Below are 18,102 nucleotides of genomic sequence, written 5' to 3' on the forward strand. Positions count from 1 at the left end.
TAATGAAAAAGAATGTAGATCCTGATGTGAAGATGATGTGTACCCAAATTCATGCAGGTAATGATGATGCTGCAGAGCGGCTTGAGAAAGCTCCAGACATATAAATGGTGGAGAAAATGTAAAGAAAAGAAAGAAAAAAATATATCTCAGCGCTCAAGGATAAGGGTACCAGTTGATGAAAAGTGTAGCAAATGGTATGGTAATAGACTTACTTTACGGAGGCGTCCGTGCCCAGACGCCTCCAATCCCAGCAGATATATAAAACAAAATCCTTCGGCAATAGCAATCGGTTCCACGTATTTATCTACAATCGTTGTAAGTCTATTACCATACCATTTGTTACACTTTTCATCAACTGGTACCCTTATCCTTGAGCGCTGAGATATATTTTTTTCTTTCTTTTCTTTCTATTCATTGCGATCCGCTATCCTTTATTCTGGGTCTGATGCTGTATATTGCCTACCATGAAATCCCACCAGCTCCTTCTAGATGTTAGGCAGCTTTCACACCTGTGTTATGGTCAATTCCGGGTTTCCATCTCTCTGTTTCCTTTTTTGAAAGGAAATTGAAATGAAACAGGAAAAAAACAGATGGGTTTTTTTCCACACGGGGTTTCAATAAAAATGCAAAGAAAAAGGGAAGTCTTCAGTTCACCTCCGTAATGTTTTCCTTCTTTTGTTTACTGTAAAAAGCTAAATGACCCTGAGAGGGTAGAGAGGAGTGTATAGCGCTGTGTATATAGTGCCGGCCGCTGTGTACATAACAGTCCTGTAGGCCCCGCCCCGCAGCATCACGTGACCCCTGCGCGGCGACTTCCGGCATGGAGTCACCTGACCCGTCCTCGTCACATGACTGAGCTGTAGTTGTCGGCTGCGGTGTCCTGCGGGGAGGTCACAGGAGCCGAGAGATCCCACCGTGTCCGCTCCGGTACCGGCTGTGTGTGAGGTGAGTGTTGGGGCCGTGTGTGCCCGTTGCTGGGTGCTGTGTCGGGGAGGGAGGCAGTAATGGCGGCGGTGCGGCCTCCTCTGTGTCCCAGTGCATGTAGCAGAGCCGGATCGGTTCTCTCCCTGGTGTCTTATATAACTGGAGATTCCTTGTAGCTGCTGATGACCCTACTGGTGGAGGGATCCTGGGCTGGGATCTAGTGGATCCTGCCTCTACACTGCCGCTGTGTCCTTAGTGTTAAAGCCCATCTGGCCTCATAGGTGGTGGTCCGAACCGATCCTGCGCACGGAGAAGGTGGTGGGGGAGGTGGTCCGAACCGATTCTGCGCACGGAGGTGGTCCGGACTCCCACGTCTACTGCCAGCGCAGGGGTCTGTGATAAATAGGGAGCAATACTCCCATCTATTGCACTGCAGCATTTAATCCGCATTCAGACTTTCCGCCTCTTTGTTCCGTTTTTTTCGGAGCAGTGTGACGCAATTAAACCGCAATTAACTGGATCCTTTTTATCAGCTCTGTTTAAAAACAGCTTTCCATTTCTTTCCATTCTGTTGGGCCGCGCTCACACACACCGCCGGCAAACCGCTGCGATTTAACCTTAACGTTCGGCTACATGTTCCTACCTTTTGCCAACGGGATTTAGCGCCCCCTATCCTTGTGATGGGTGATGAGGAGCGCTAAACGCGGGAAGATAGAGCAGACAGCGCTCAAAAATCTTGGTGTTGTAAAACGCTGCAATCGAGCGCAGGTCTGCGAGGCCCCATTGAAATCAATGAGAGCACGCAGCGGTTTCAGATCTTTAAAGAGAAGAAATAGCGCAGTCTGCGGCGCTCCGTTTAAAAACTGGAATCCGACCGGAATGGAAACAAACTGAATTTAAAAAAAAACTAAACGGAAAGCTTTTGGTTTCCATCTTTTTTAAACAGAGTGCCGGCGCAGACGACGCGGTTTCTCAGGTTTCAGTTTTTTAAACAGAACAGAAACAAACGTAGAGCTTTCTGTTCTTAAACTCCCTGTAGAAATGGATGAGCGATGGCGGAAATCTGGAAACTGTTATCTGAGCGTGTAAACTTGTCTGTCCTCATTCGCTCAGTCCGAGGAGTAATCGCTCCAGGTTAAAGGGCCATTACACTGTGCTTGGGGTAGGTCATCCGTGTCCGGTTATCTGGGCCCCCCTCGGTCAGCTGCACAGCGCTGTACATTCTGTAGTGGTTGTACGTGGTATGACAGCTCAGTCCCATCTCCTGGGGATATTACATCACTCTCTATAGGATGGGAATACCCCTCTGATGGGTGGTGACTTTTGTGACTAATGCTTCCTTTACCTTGCAACGCCATATTTCTGCCAGCGCTCCCCTTGTAGCTCAGACGTCTGTGTCAGTAGGGGGCGCTCTACGTTATGGCCGCAGGCAGTGCTTGCATATCATCCTCTAGCTTGCATATGGGAAACGGAAGAAGTTAGGCTGCATCCACACAGGCGAGCGCGATAACACTCTGGTCAACGAGAGTTATACCCGTGGATGCAAAAATGCCTGGCATCACTTTTCGTGCGCCACAGAGGACTGCAAGTGGTTCCTATTGATTTAGATGGGATGTGTCGCACTCGCATTGCATCACATGGCATACGGGCGCCATGCCATGTCTTTTAAGGTCCGTTGCAAATAGTGGGCGATGCGTTCTGAGGAGCACAAATAAATAGGACATGCAGTGACTTTTTTATTTAATGCCACACAGCATCGTGGTGAGTCAAAACATCGCACATGTATGACGCCATGCAAAAGAATGGCGCTCGTATTCTCACACGTTTTGTGCTTACAGCCGTAGGCTAACTTCACACAGGTGAGCGAGATATGGGGCCGTGAATAGCGGTCATCGTTCATGTAAAAGAACCGAGGATACAAAGTGTTTTCATGTGACAACAGCCTTGCATCGCTTCGGGGATGAAGGGAGTCCCCGTGGCGGCGGATGATCGCGGAGTTTCTTCTATTGTTTTCAATGGGAGATCTGGCATTGCGTGCGCCCGGCACGTGGTGCGATGTGAGGGCGCACACAAGATGGAACATGCTGTGATTGGTTTCCAGCAGGAAATGTGGGGAAGCATCAAGAATGGGGTTGATATTTGTGCGTCGCGCGCTCGTGTGAAGCCGAGATTCTGCACCGTCTTCAGTCCTGCAATTACAAATGGATGTCTTTGGGAAAGCTGGGCGACAAGCAGTATAACTTGTATATCGGTCCATGTCTGCAGATGGTTGTCACCCAGCTTTCCCAGGATCCAGAATGGTAAATGGCCTAGTTATTCACACGGCATATTATTAGTTCTGCTTTACTTGCCATGTGCCGGTTAGAGCCTTCTGTATGACTGATAAGTTGAGGCAACTTGGGAACATTGGTTTTGGGCAGAAGAAGCTGTGAAGGGTCCCCCCCCCCCCGCACCCCCTCCTGCAATGTGACTGGTGTGATCACGAGATCCTATGGCTCGTTAACCCCGTAGTACAATGCTGCTCTTCTTTCTCTCCTAGGACACATTTCTTCCTGCCAGCGTTGCCTGCCACAGTCCAGAGTCTTGTGCTTCTCACCTGCTACAGGTAAGGCCGGGGGCCGGAGAGAACCAGCACGGGTCAGACAACATGGCACTCCCTCCTGATGGGTGTTTACACAATACACGGGTCTTGTTGTGCCATCACAGGGCAGGAGGGACGTTATGGCAACTCCACTAGTCTCTGATTACAACAATGTGCTGCTCTGTGTGGGTAATGGGCTGGTATATATTATATGTCCGGTGGAGGCGGGAGGGTAGAAACACTTGAGGGCATCTACGGGGCACACAAATGCACTTTAATACGTGTGACTTACCTGTGGACGCAGTCAGCGCACCTCGTGACGCCCGCTCCACTGCATTTATGTGGGCTTTTCAATCAGTCTGTTGCTGGGCAAAAAATAAAACAGCAAAAAGAGGGAGACCTGAAAACAAGTAAAGTAGTTCTCATAATGTTGCGTACCGCTCCCTTCCCTCAAGCGATAATACCATTACAATCACTGAAAAAGGGAATATGCAGGAAAACACAATCACAGAAAGCGGCCATCTACTTCCCAATGTACTGATACAAGAGGGCAGGTAGAGGCACCACAAGCCTCAGCATGCAGACGGCCATATGGAGGAGCCAATGCCAGGTGTAATACTGATGAACAACCACTCCCACATCCTCCTTAGGCCTCATGTCCACGGGCAGATTTATACTGCGGAATCCGGAGTGGGCGTTCTGTTCTGGATTGCGCAGAAGTAACCTTTCATAGAATGCTATGGAAAATGACTTTTCATGTACACAAGCAGAAACCAACTGCGGTTTCCACTCAAGGATGAAAAATCACAGCATGTTCCATTTCACTGTGATTCCCGCACAGACAGTTTCCGTTGAAGTCGATGGAAGCCGTTCGATCTGCGACCTGTCCACAATTGACATTGCAGACGGGCTGCGGATTCCGCAGGAAAGCAGGGGTTTAAAAAAACAAAACTGTACTGCGCATGTGTGTCTTCTGCGCGCATCTGTAGTACAGACGTAAGAAGACACGGACAGGTAAGCAGGGTCACCAGCCGTGAATGTGAGCGCAATCCGTGCGTGCCCGTGGACATGAGGTCTTATACTGAGGGGGCGGCTGCTTAGTACTATACTTGTACATAGATAAAGCATATACAGGGTGTCAGGCCAAGTGATGCATGTGGAGCACTATGCTAGCACAAAGCCTATTAAAAACTCCATATTTCAGTCCAGCGGCTGCCCTGCACCTCATAGGTGAGCCACACTGGCACCCTGGGCTCCCCCAGCGTTCAAAACTGCACTGCAGGTTACTGATAAATACACACACTTACAAGATATTGGTTAATATTTTTGTCCTCATTCTCTTGTGAGTCCCTACTCTAATATTTAAAAAAGTCACAAAAAATGAACATACAGGAAATAACGGCCATATATTACCAATCTACCAATACAAGAGGGCCGGTAGGAGCACCACAGCCATCAGCATGCAGACAGCCAGACTGCTAAATAATACAGTTAAGGTGGTCTAAAAAAGAGACGAGGGTCCGGCACGACCTGCTTGGATATGGATAGAGATGGTGCTTTAGGCTACATGTAGTTAGAGGTTTCTCAGCAAAGTAATGCTAGAGTGGACATTCCACATGTTCTTTGTCTTTAGGATCCGAATCGTAGAGATGGACATCCGAGGCGCCGTTGATGCCGCTGTTCCAACCAACATTATCGCAGCCAAAGCTGCTGAGGTTCGCGCCAACAAGGTGAACTGGCAGTCATATCTACAGTAAGTACACCGCTTGGGTAGTTTCCATCGTCTTCTGTGGTTTGTAAAATTCTTTTGGCCACTTGTGGTGTTTTTTTCTATGATTTTTGCACGTGGAAAAATGCCACAAAATCTGGTAATCTAAATATACCCTAAAGATTGTGGAACAGCTTCTGGCAAGATTTTGGCATGTACTGTTAATGTATGTACCCAATGTACCATGTTTTTTTCTCTTTCCATGCATATACGGTAACATTACAACGTACAGCTAATACAGTTGCTGATTTTTGGATGTGTCATGGAGATGGTAGCCGTGAAATGCTGCAATATAGAAGCCATATTGTAAGGCCATGTTCACCCACCCTGGACTTGCTGCCAATGCGCAGCATTTATAGTCGCAGCAAAGGGGACAAGGCTTTTAGTGTTTCATTCCCTTGCCATGGAAAAAAACTCCACACTAAGGCTTCCTGCACTGTGAGCAGCGGCGTCCACGCGTGCCTGCTTGCTGTCGCTTTCATCTGTACTGCGGATAGTCCACACGGCGAGCTGTCGGACATGCGCTGTACAGATCTTTTACTTTAAAACTCCTGCTTTTCCCACATCATTGCCTAGAGATAACCCGGAATCCGCTACCTTGCTGCTATGCTAATTGTGGAAGGGCTGCGGATCGGACATCTTCCATTGACTTCAATGGAAGCCGTCCGCGTGGAATCCACGAACAAAATGCAGTACGATGCAATTTTCTTTTTTTTTTTTTTTTTTTTCTTCCTCTGCTTGCGGAAACTGCAATTGGTTTTCGTCAGTGTGCAGGAAGAATTTATTTCTAGAGATGAGCGAGTATACTCGGTAAAGGCAATTGCTCGAGCGAGCATTGCCTTTAGCGAGTACCTGCCCGCTCGAGATGAAACGTTCGGGTGCCGGCGCGGGGGAGTGGTGAGTAGCGGCTGTCAGCAGGAGGGAGAGGGAGGGAGAGATCTCCCCTCCGTTCCGCTCCGCTCTCCCCCGCAGCTCCCTGCCCGCTGCCGGCACCCGAACGTTTCATCTCGAGTGGGCTGGTACTCGCTAAAGGCAATGCTCGCTCAAGCAATTGCCTTTACCGAGTATACTCGCTCATCTCTATTTATTTCCCAAAGCATGCTATGGGTGGTACAGATGCCCGCTGTGGACTTGGCAGCAAATATCCGCCTATGAGCAGGAGGTCTATGGGTGCGTTGACACACGGCAGAATTCACTGTGGAAAAATTCCACGTGACTTCCACCTGTAAAAGCCGCGTCTTTTTGACACGTTTTCGCACAGATCCTCGTACAGTATTTGCCCTGTCAATGGGCAAAATACGCATGCAGAATTTCAATGTGGAAAATCACGTTTCTATGTGTTTTCCGCATCAAGAAATGACATGTATCTTAAATCTGTGGCATAACAATTTATGCTGTGGGTTTTCAGCGTGGATTTCACCTCTTCAAAGGAGGCAGCGAAATCCACATGTTACGTGTAAATGTAGCCTAATATTGAGTATACAAAAAACACAAAAAAAGGCCAAGTACTTACTATTGTGTAAGCTAGGGGGTGCAGGAAATGCACCACATTCCTCAGCATGCCGACAGCCAAACTGCTATTGGAGGAGCTCAGGTGCAGGTAACTGATGACAACCACTCATACATCCTCCCTAATTGGAGGGGGCGGCTGCCCAGTACCATACTTGCACATAAGAAACACATATAGACAGGGTGTCAGGCCACACAGTACATGTAGTGCATCATGTAGTGCATCAGTTAGAGATACAGAAAAATGAATAAAAAAAATAGGACCTAAGCAAAGAAATAATATTGGGTATATGAAGTACAAAGGCTTTACAGTTAGACAAATCTGCAGCATTTCCGCTCTGTTTGAACATATACTCCAAGTGTTTACACAGGTCTGGGTGCATTTCTTATAATCTATTTGTAATTTCACTATTTAACCCATTAAGGACCAAGCACTGTAAATTTACAGCGCCTGGTCTTGGGCTTAAAGCCCAGCCGTATGTAAAATTATGGCGGGGATTAAAGCCTTCTGCAATCAATCAGAAGCAGGACGGGTTGTCAGCTGTTGGTCACAGCAAATAACCCGGAGGAGAAGGGAGAAGTAAGTGTAAATCTTTCTTCCACTACACGAGCCAACAGTCAGTGTCCGCCGGGTGACGTCCTGTGTAAATGACCCTTAGGCCAGGCTCACACGGCCATCAGCGTAAAACTGCTGTGTATGGCAGCGAAATTGTGCAGCGCACCTCTCGCGCGCTGTCATGCGCAGTCCACCTTTTCTTTTATTTATATTCCCTGCGCTGTTTCGTAAAGGTGCATTTACACACTGCCCACAGGTGTATGGCGCGTCAGTATGCAGCAAAATAGAACATGCTGTGTTCTTCTTTTTTTTTTGCATTCTCGTATTGCGCAATTCTGACACGCTAATGTGAGCAGAAATGCGAAAAGCAATGTAATTGATTACCTGTTAATTACTCTATATTACACGGACGTACAGCACATGCATAGTACAAGGTAATCGTACACCCGCGTGAGCCCAGCCTTCCAACTTGCCCCCATTATGTTGGTGGCAGGTCACTTCTAAGGGGTATGGCCGGTTTTGGACCGCACTTTACAGATTTTTCTAGAGACGTAATTCCCATAAAGGTTTTGCAGTACATTGTGTTCTAGATCTTCTCGTGGTCCTGAAATGTGTTCACGATTCTTCTGCTGAGCTTCTACATTGCATTAGAGCCGATCAGTTATGGAAAAACTACAGGATGCAAGTGGCAGGGCATGTGCTGCGCAGAGAGTAGGGCCGGGTTCACACAAACGTATTTGGGCAGTGTATTACGCATAATAAAACTGCATGTGCGATGCGCAGTGAACAGAACCTATTGATTTCAATGGGTTTGTTCATAGAAGCGTATTTTGCACACGCGCCAAAAGTACACTAAACCACGCACATATGCAATGCCCATTGCGCAAATACGTGCATAAATGCGCTATGTGTAACACTGGCCTATGTGACTAGTGAATGCTTAGTGTCTTTTTACATACTCATAGGTGCCTCTACACGGCCCGATTATCTGGCGAGTGAGGGCGATCCAGGACATACTGAACTACTGTGCTTCCCTGAAAATAAGACCTACCCCGATAATAAGCCCTACACTGATTTTCGGGATGGGGGGCACTTGATCATTCACAGCCATTCAGTAAATTGCATCACTGAATGGCTTGATTGGTTCATCGAGCGCCGGCTCTGATTGGCTGGCGCTCAAACCAATCATAGCGCTCGCTTGCCTGAGGCGGGGTATTCAAAGCCCCGTTACCAAGAAGAGAATCCTCTGTCAGCGCAGAGGACACAGCAGCCTGCTGCAACGCCGCAGCCCAGCGCGAGTGACTAAGATGCAGGCGGCTAGGTGAGTATAAGACATCCCCAGAAAATAAGACACTGTGCCTCTTTTGGGGCCAAAATTAATGTAAGACAGTGACCTATTTCCACGGAAACACGGTAGCTGCACTTAGCACAGATGTTCTGTTACAAGCACTTGCTTATGGCCTGGTTGTGCATGTGCTTACAACACGGGGTCTGTGCATGGGCAAACTGCTATATAGTCACTACTACAGAAGGCAGCACATGAGTAACAGAGTCCTGACATGGACATACCCTGGTCATGTAACACGCTACGGTGGGTCTGGTAAATGCCAGATCTGACCCGGTTTTCCCATTCTGCAGCTCCTAGGGCAGCCAAATGGGATATGACAGCAGTGTGAACCGGCCCTAAACTGTGATCTCTTGCAGCATGGTGTAAAGCAAGCTCTTGTGTTGTGCATCTTTGCCACCATTATTGTGTTTCTAGGGGTTCAGGGTATTGTTTGCAAAAGGTAAGGAAAATATTAACATTTTCTTATGATTGATAAGTTTAAGACTTTATCATACTTTATCTAGACTAGATTACATGCGTCTGGTAATGGAGTGGGGGGGCTGGGAAAATGTTTGTTTTACCAGACCCGTGCCACAAATGAGATGGCGGTAGAATGGTGCTAATGCATAGTACTTTATACTCATGTACATAACACACGCCTGCGCCATGTTATAGCTCATGTATGTCATCGCTACTCGCAGATCATCCCTAGGAATCGCTAACTGCTCACATTCCTATGTGCAGCACTGAGCGGAGAGCATTTAGACGTAACGAGAAGTGAGCGAACCGGCTGAAACTGAGCGAAAAGTGCACGATGGCTTCCCATTTAGATACAACGGTTATTGCACATTTTCGTTCGTTTGAGTGACAGTCGTTACGTGTAAATGGGCCCTATCGCATTGCAAGATTTGTTTCTTCTTTTGCATTCATCTGAATGGAGATCTATGTACCCAGTACACGATGCTCCCTACCATACCAATGTGCAACCTGTGAATGAGCCCTAGTCAGATCCCTTTCATCACCCGGGGCTTCTGAGCCTCGGTGACCAGACTTAAATTTCAGCAAGAAAAATAATTTCATCTTTCGGCTCAGCTGGTGCATGTTGTGCACTGCGGTGGTTTGGGGCGTCTAAAAGTACAGGCCCTGGTGACAGATTACCTCCCTTGTTAGCGAACACCAGATATCCTGTCTTGATCAACAGTCCGGTGTCTGATATCCCTAGAAGACAAAACTGTATCCTGCCGCAGGCTAGGCAGGTGTGGACCAGGGCTCCTGATCATTATAGCAGCCCCCTGTTCCATCCCTGTACTCCTTTATGGTACAACATCACATTCCTTAATATCCCAGACCTTGGGTTAGGGCTGTTGCAGTATATGGGACAGTTAATAACTCCTTCTGGAACTAAAGGGGGAATTTGAGTTACCAAATTTGCTGCTCCTGCACTATTTGGCCGGCCTAGATTTACTTCCCTTACATGATTATCCCCCTCTACTCTTCCCTAGTCAGACCTCATCTAGAATACTGTGTCCAGTTCTGGCACCCCACTTTAAAAAAGACATAGACAAACTGTAGCAAGTTCAGAGAAGAGTTACCAGGATGGTGAGCAGTCTGCAAATCATGTCCTATGGAGAACGGTTAAGGGCTCATGTCCACGGGCAAAATAGGATTTAGGATCCGCAGCGGATTTCCTGCATGCGGATCCGCATCCCATAGGGATGCATTGACCACCCGCGGGTAGATAAATACCCGCGGATCGTCAATAAAAGGGATTTAAAAAAAAATGGAGCATGGAAAAATCCGGACCATGCTCCATTTTCGTGCGGGTCTCCCGCGGGGACGGCTCCCGCGGGCTTCTATTGAAGCCTATGGAAGCCGTCCGGATCCGCGGGAGACCTAAAATAGGAATTTAAAGTATTTACAATCCGGCGCGGGCGGGGAAGGTCAGCTGTTCCTCACGGCCGCATCTTCCTTGCTTCGGCTCGGCGGATGTGCCCGGCGCATGCGCGCGGCACGTCGGCGACGTGCCGGCGACGTGCCGCCGGCGTCAGGAATTCATCCGCCGGCCGAAAATGAAGATCCGGCCGTGAGGAACAGCTGATGTTCTCCGCCCGCGCCGGATGGTAAATACTTTTAAATTCTTATTTTCGGCGCTCATGTCCGCGGGGCAGGAGGGACCCGCTGTGGATTCTCCATGGAGAATCTGCAGCGGATCTGATTTTCCCCGTGGACATGAGGCCTAAGGGCTCATGTCCACGGGCAAAATAGGATTTAGGATCCGCAGCGGATCTCCCGCATGCGGATCCGCATCCCATAGGGATGCATTGACCACCCGCGGGTAGATAAATACCCGCGGATCGTCAATAAAAGGGATTTAAAAAAAAATGGAGCATGGAAAAATCCGGACCATGCTCCATTTTCGTGCGGGTCTCCCGCGGGGACGGCTCCCGCGGGCTTCTATTGAAGCCTATGGAAGCCGTCCGGATCCGCGGGAGACCTAAAATAGGAATTTAAAGTATTTACCATCCGGCGCGGGCGGGGAAGGTCAGCTGTTCCTCACGGCCGCATCTTCCTTGCTTCGGCTCGGCGGATGTGCCCGGCGCATGCGCGCGGCACGTCGGCAACGTGCCGGCGACGTGCCGCCGGCGTCAGGAATTCATCCGCCGGCCGAAAATGAAGATCCGGCCGTGAGGAACAGCTGATCTTCTCCGCCCGCGCCGGATGGTAAATACTTTTAAATTCTTATTTTCGGCGCTCATGTCCGCGGGGCAGGAGGGACCCGCTGCAGATTCTACATGGAGAATCTGCAGCGGATCTGATTTTCCCCGTGGACATGAGGCCTAAAGGATCTGGGAATGTTTAGCTTGCAAAAAAGAAGGCTGAGAGAAGACTTAATAGCTGTCTACAAATATCTGAAGGGCTGTCACAGTGTAGAGGGATCAGCCCTATTCTCATCTGCACAAGGAAAGACTAGAAGCAATGGGATGAAACTGAAAGGTGGGAGACACAGATTAGATATTAAAAAAAACTTTCTGACAGTGAGGGGGATCAATGAGTGGAACAGGTTACCACAGGAGGTGGTGAGTTCTCCTTCAATGGAAGTGTTCAAACAAAGGCTGGACAGACATTTGTCTGGGATGATTTAGTGAATCCTGCACTGAGCAGGGGGTTGGACCCGATGACCCTGGAGGTCCCTTCCAACTCTACCATTCTAGGATTCTATGACGTAAAGCTGAATACTGCAGGTTTTTATGGGGATTCCCCAGACAAGACTACATTACTAATATTAGATTTAGGACACAGGAACTTGTCCTTACTGCCGCCTTATTGGTATTGCATGGCAGACGGATACTCCCCCATTTTATGATGGGTTGTGAGAGTACAGTACATTACACCGCTTACTTTAGCCTTCCTCTTATACTAGTTTTTCAATGGCCAAAATATTGACTTGTTCATTGGATATTTTATTATGTATGTTTTATCGCTTTTATGGCCTCCTTCCCACGAACGGATTTACGCCGCGTAAATTCGCGGCAAAAATCCGCTGCGTTGCCCCCTGCTATTAGGTTCTATTGAACCTAATAGCTCAATGCTCATGGTGCGGAATTCCACCGCGGAATTTCGCACCGTGAAATCTCCCATCCTCACCCGCGGCATGCTCTATTTGCCGCGGGTGTACGCGCTGACGGCTTCCATTGTAGTCAATGGAAGCCGTCCGTTCACGCTATCTCCCGCTGTAACACAGCGGAAGATAGCGTGAAAACGCTTCCCCGCCTACTGCCGCCGCGTCATATGACGCGGCCGCCGCGTCGCGTGACGCGGTGGGCGTGTCACATGACGCGACGGCGGTGGGCGGGGAAGCGTCTTCACGCTATCTTCCGCTGGTAAGTATGGGGTCTCTGGGGGGCGCCGTGACGGGCTTCACTGCGGAATATTCCGCAGCGGAGCCCGTCACGCTCGTGTGAAGCCGGCCTATAGTCGTGAGACATTCTTTATAAGATTTATTCAGTTCTATGGTCTATCTACATATTTTGAACTTGTACCGCATGACATATTAACATGTCTAAATAAAGTTATTTTTTTCAGTTAAAAACCGTAAATTGAAACATTTGCAGACTGTCGTCATGTTTTTCCCTTTCCTAAGAAGCTCTTATTGCATAATAAATCAGGACATTTGTTGTGTTGGGGGGATATTTTGTCTTATAAGATTGGACTATGCAGTTGGGCCAGAATTACCCAGCTATGACTAGTTAGTTCTAACAGTTGGCTGGGGTCACAAATGGTTGTTGATGACCCATCCTGGCGATTGTATATACCACCAATGTCTTACATGGAAGAACCCCTTTAAGGCTATTTTTACACTATTGAAAGCCACAACAGGAAAACCGACATGGATCTCCATGAGAGCCGCTGCAGACATCTGCATGTTTAAAGCCAATTTCTGCAACACATTTGTGTTTAGTAGCAGCCAATGATCTGCGTGCATATTTAGCCCAATTAAATAGGGTAGATCCACATGTGGGATCTGCATCCAGAAGTGACAGCACTACTTTTCTTCCCGCAAAGTATATTTGAGAACAGAAAAAAAAAAGTGATTCTCATTAAGAGAAATGGAGCGCGCATTTGCGTGGGTTTTGCCGTGGCTCTAAGGTAGAATTCTCATCTAAACCTGCTGTGTGCGCGTGGCCTGAGGCTAATCAGAAACAATCAATTTCTGGTCCAGTATGTGTAGGCTATGAATTGTATAGCTTAATCTGATCAGACAAGAAACCGTACAGTTCTGCAGTAAAGAATGAGCATTTTGACTTTTAGAGACTTTTGTGGCAAATAGGCAGATTTTACTAATCTACTGGTGGTCCCAGAGACATTTCCTGGTACAGTTATTGTAAAGCAGCTCGGTGGTTTAGCCCCCCCCCCCCCCTGCAATTCAGTAGGAACTCTTTTGGTTCTGCGGGAAAAAGTACATTGCTCCTCGATACCATTTAATCCTGCAGGATAGAACATGCTGTGATTTGATCCCCACATTGCATTGTGGTGTCACGGAGGAAAAAATCGCTCATATATGTGACCCCATTCAAACGAATGTGGTTCATATTTGTGCATCTCGCAATGCAGAAGACTTTTTTGCTTTTTTTTTTTTTTTTTTTTTTTTTTTTTTAAATCCCCGTGTGAAAATGACCCAAGGTAACATTGTATTTATACCACACTGTGATCGCCACAAAAATAAATAAATAAAAAAACTGTGGTGAAATTGCTTTTTTTTTTCCCCATTGCCCCACAGCAAAAAAAAGTTATTCTATATTTACCCGAAATGACCCAAGTTATAACTGCTGGAACACAAAAAGGGAAATAACTTGCTGGTTCCTTCGGTACTGGTGTACCATTACACCACCGGAAGCTAGGGCTGTGAGAGGGCTTGGCTAGAGGGATGGCCCTGTCACGCCCCCAGCTCCCGATTGGCAAGTTGTCACTGTGCTGTCCCATTCCTCCAGCTTACTTACCATTTGGGCGCTCCGTTGGGTGCTGCTGCTGTCTGCTAGTGGTGGTGGTGGTGTGCCCTGCCAGCACAGCGGTCAGCTGCCACGCTGGTGCGACGGTGAGCGGAGCAGCTGCCCCAGTGGCTCGCCATCAGAGTGGTGACCGTGCGGGAGTCGACAATGCAGCAGACACCTGGGGAAATCAGCTGCAGCGGCGGCCTCTTGAGTTACAGCTGCCACGGCCTCTTCACAGCAGCAGCGGGGTCTTGAGTAAGAGCTTCACTGAACCACAGTACACACAGCCAATCAGAAGCTGGGGTCTCGACAGGGAGTGTTAACTGCAACAAACCCAGCTCAGCCCCTAGCTTCCGGTGGCGTCAAGATACACCAGTACCGGTTCCTTCTACATGCCAATCTTCCCAACTGGGATCATTACTTTACTTTTCAATTATTTTGAGTGGCTTAAATTTCACCACTTTTGTGAAAAGAACAAATTCTGACTGTAAAGGGTTTAGTCATTACCGGGTTAAGATTGTATTCAAGGCAACTAAGTTCTGCACCAAATACGCGTATATGAGACATAAATTCAAAATCTACAACAAAAGTGATATTTCCAGATGGGCTTTTCCCAACTGAATGTGACTGTTGGGGGTTAATAGTAAATTGTAGTCCGTTATAAAAAATGGTCTTTCCCATTGTTCTTCTATGTCTTCTGACTAGGCTTTGCAGTTTATGTGCTCCCTCTATTAACTCTTACATAGTAGCAGCTCATCTCTGTTCTGTCCTTTTTTTTGTTTGGGTTCATTTACACGGGTGTATGCGGGTTGTTTTTTTTTTTTGGGGGGGGGGGGGGTTGCATTTTTCATGCATGTAAAAACAAAACTCAATAGGCACCATTGATTTTCAGTGTATACGCTTGTATCGCACGTATTCACTGTATGTTTATACTGGCCAATTGACTTTAATACAGTATTTTCCTCCAAGATGGATCATGCTGCAGTTTTTTTTTTTCACCTTTTGTGAGAAGCGCAGGTCTTCATCTCCTCTGGGCTGTCACTGACGACTCCAGAACATGTTAAAGCCAGGCATACGTAGACACTGGATGGCGGCCCCACAGATCTGTCCTCCCATAAACATGCATACTTCTTCGGGAGAGGGGAATAACGTGTCTGGCAGCTGGTTCCCTTCCAGGGAAGAAAGAATTGTCTGGTTTAATTCCATCATACCTGCTCCTTCTTTCCTCAGCAGCAGATGTTGTGGGACTATTGGGGGCCATGTACACCGTAGCTGATGTTTAGTTATTACCTCGGGATATTGAGTTAGTATTTATGTATATACACCCCCATTCATTATTTATAGGTTTATCGCATTGCCGAAGGACCTCACACACGCAATGTGCCATTGTTTCTTTACAATCTCTGAACCAAATGGGGTTGAGCTCTCCATGGAGTGCTTTCATTACAAAAATCTGTGGTGGCCCGAAGAAATAAGTTTAAAGAGGTTGTACCAGAATAGGCTTCTTATCTCAGTTTTTATTATGGGAGTCTCGCCGCAGGGACCCCCACCAATCCTGAAAACAGGGTGCATGGAACAGGCAGTAGGAAGGAGAGGGAGAAATGGGACCCCCATTCTCAGGATTAATGGGGGTTTCAGTAATTAGCCCCCAAGGCTCAGACTTCTAGATAGGTGCGTAGATTCTGGTGCAACTCCTTGAAGCTCTGTTCACTGTAGTGTTACATTTTGTTCCTTTGTATTTTTTTTGGTAGATTTTTATGTACAGAAGCGCTGACGCTCATTGCAATAGATCCTTAGTAAAAAAGATTTGTCGTCCTTTTAAGGAAACCTAGGGCTTACTTTGTGATGGACATACGCTAGTGAAAGAGTTGTCTTACCAGAGGTAACCCTGTATAGAATCCAGCTCGAGGGTGATCGGCTGTTGGCCATGGTCCCAGCAACTTGCTGATTTTGTCGGAAGCTGCTACCAGCCAGGAGTTATCCCTGCAGCAGTGCTGGAAGAGAAACGTGGTTTTATATGGTGGCCATTGACATGACTAACTGTAGAAGTAATACTAGGACAGCTTGAGCCTTCCAGAATAGGAACTGCTTATAGAGGGGCCTGACAGATGGACTTCATAGAGGGAGGGTTCCATGTATCCTAATAGGGCATATGGATAAGGGTTGTCCTTATCAGACTACTCCTTTAAACTAGTATTGGTCCATTACCTCATTGTGTGCTGGTCACATTTACCCATTATATTAAATATAGTAATTCTGTACAAACCACTGACCCTATCGCACTGCATTGTGACATCTTCTATATTGACAGACTGCAATGGAGAATGTGTGCTTAATAAAGTTGCAAGATTCAGTACAATCGCCATTGGCTATTTTTCAGAATTGATAAAAAGCCATGTATTTGATTGTTAGAAGTAACTGTAGAGTAACTCTTAGGGCTTACTCCTGAACAGATACCAGGTGGATTGGTCTGCATATAGTATTACATTTCACATGTACATTTATTAAGTAACCCTTATACTGAAGTACTTTAATTCCAGAGGTCAGATGATTTCCGGAGAAGACTGTGAATTTATCCTGAGGTTTGAAAAGTCCAATTCGGAGGAGAAAAAAACCATATTAACCAATGAAGGCAATCAGGTAGGATAACATGGTGTTGCTTTACTATCCATGTGGATAGGGAGTCGACAGATAGTGTTCACACTTCACTAAAAACCAGATCTAATTAGTAGGTCCCACTATATTAAATTATATTACTTATGTCTGAATCACTGACTAAGAGCTTATTCAGATGGGTGTATATCGGTCGGGTTTTCACGCCCAGCCAATATACGCTGCCCCTCGCTGCAAGGGGAGGAGGCGGGAAGGGACGGGAGCTAGTGCACTGTGCTTCCACCCCCTCTTCGCCCCTCGCCACTGTTTGCTAAGTTCTGCCCTGCCCCCTCCCATTGCAAACAGTGTCGAGGGGCGGAGAGGAAGCGGGAGCTCAGTGCACTAGCTCCCGCCTAGTCCCGCCTCCTCCCCTTGCAGAGTAGAGCAGCGTATATCGGCCAGGTGTGAAAACCCAATAGATATAAGCCCATCTAAATAAGCCCTAACATAGGACTAAAACGTAACATTTGGTGATTTTATTTACATAATTGCTCCTAACAGGTGTCCTTAATGATGCCCACTGCAGTGGAGCAGCATCTCTCTCACTAAGTTCATATCAAACTACTAACGACCACTTGTCTGTCCATGTGTGAGTTACATGCTCTGTCCCTGATCACATGATGGTGTCCTCATAAAAGGTCTTTCATCCCAAGTGAGTAAGTTACATGCTCTGCCCCCGATCATATGATGGTGACATAATCAAAGGTCCTGTCTGTCTGGCTAAGTGTTCGTTAGTATTCCATAGCAACTGAGGCCACAGGGCGTTTGCTGGGGATGGAATACTAATGAACCTCTACAGTAGGCATATTTGGGATTTCAGCCGCACTTAAGCAGCGCTGCTGATTAGAGCCACCTGATTGGCTCTTTGGCACCACGTGACTACACTGCGTGCACGCGGATTGCCTAAAGCAGCCGTGCACTACACACTACAGTTAAGCAGCCGTGCACTACACACTACAGTTAAGCAGCCGTGCACTACACACTACAGTTAAGCAGCCGTGCACTACACACTACAGTTAAGCAGCCGTGCACTACACACTACAGTTAAGCAGCCGTGCACTACACACTACACTTAAGCAGCCGTGCACTACACACTACACTTAAGCAGCTGTGCACAGACCCCCCCCCCCCTTTAGGATTAGAGCCAATCAGGTGGCTCTAATCAGCAGCGCTGCTTAAATGCAGCTGAAATCCCAAATATGCCTACAGTAGCCGTATGCTTACAGGACTTGTCATGATGTCACCATCATGTGATCAGTCACCTGTATGGGAGCAGTCTGGGGTCACATGACCAGG

General features: G+C 47.4%; 1 protein-coding gene across 2 annotated transcripts in view; it reads left to right on the plus strand.

The window, feature by feature from the left end:
* Nucleotides 1-812: 812 nt before the first annotated feature.
* The window catches only part of ATP6V1H (ATPase H+ transporting V1 subunit H), a 79,311-nt gene continuing 62,021 nt past the window's right edge, over nucleotides 813-18,102 (plus strand). For both annotated transcript variants that reach the window (XM_066578333.1, XM_066578334.1), the window contains exons 1-4: nucleotides 813-945; nucleotides 3,464-3,529; nucleotides 5,139-5,258; nucleotides 16,695-16,794. In XM_066578333.1, coding sequence (XP_066434430.1) covers nucleotides 5,155-5,258; nucleotides 16,695-16,794 — 204 coding nt within the window. In that variant the 5' untranslated portion in view covers nucleotides 813-945; nucleotides 3,464-3,529; nucleotides 5,139-5,154. The remainder of the gene's footprint in view (nucleotides 946-3,463; nucleotides 3,530-5,138; nucleotides 5,259-16,694; nucleotides 16,795-18,102) is intronic.

Source organism: Eleutherodactylus coqui, chromosome 9, assembly GCF_035609145.1.
Source record: "Eleutherodactylus coqui strain aEleCoq1 chromosome 9, aEleCoq1.hap1, whole genome shotgun sequence".
Classification (NCBI taxonomy): Eukaryota; Metazoa; Chordata; class Amphibia; order Anura; family Eleutherodactylidae; genus Eleutherodactylus; species Eleutherodactylus coqui.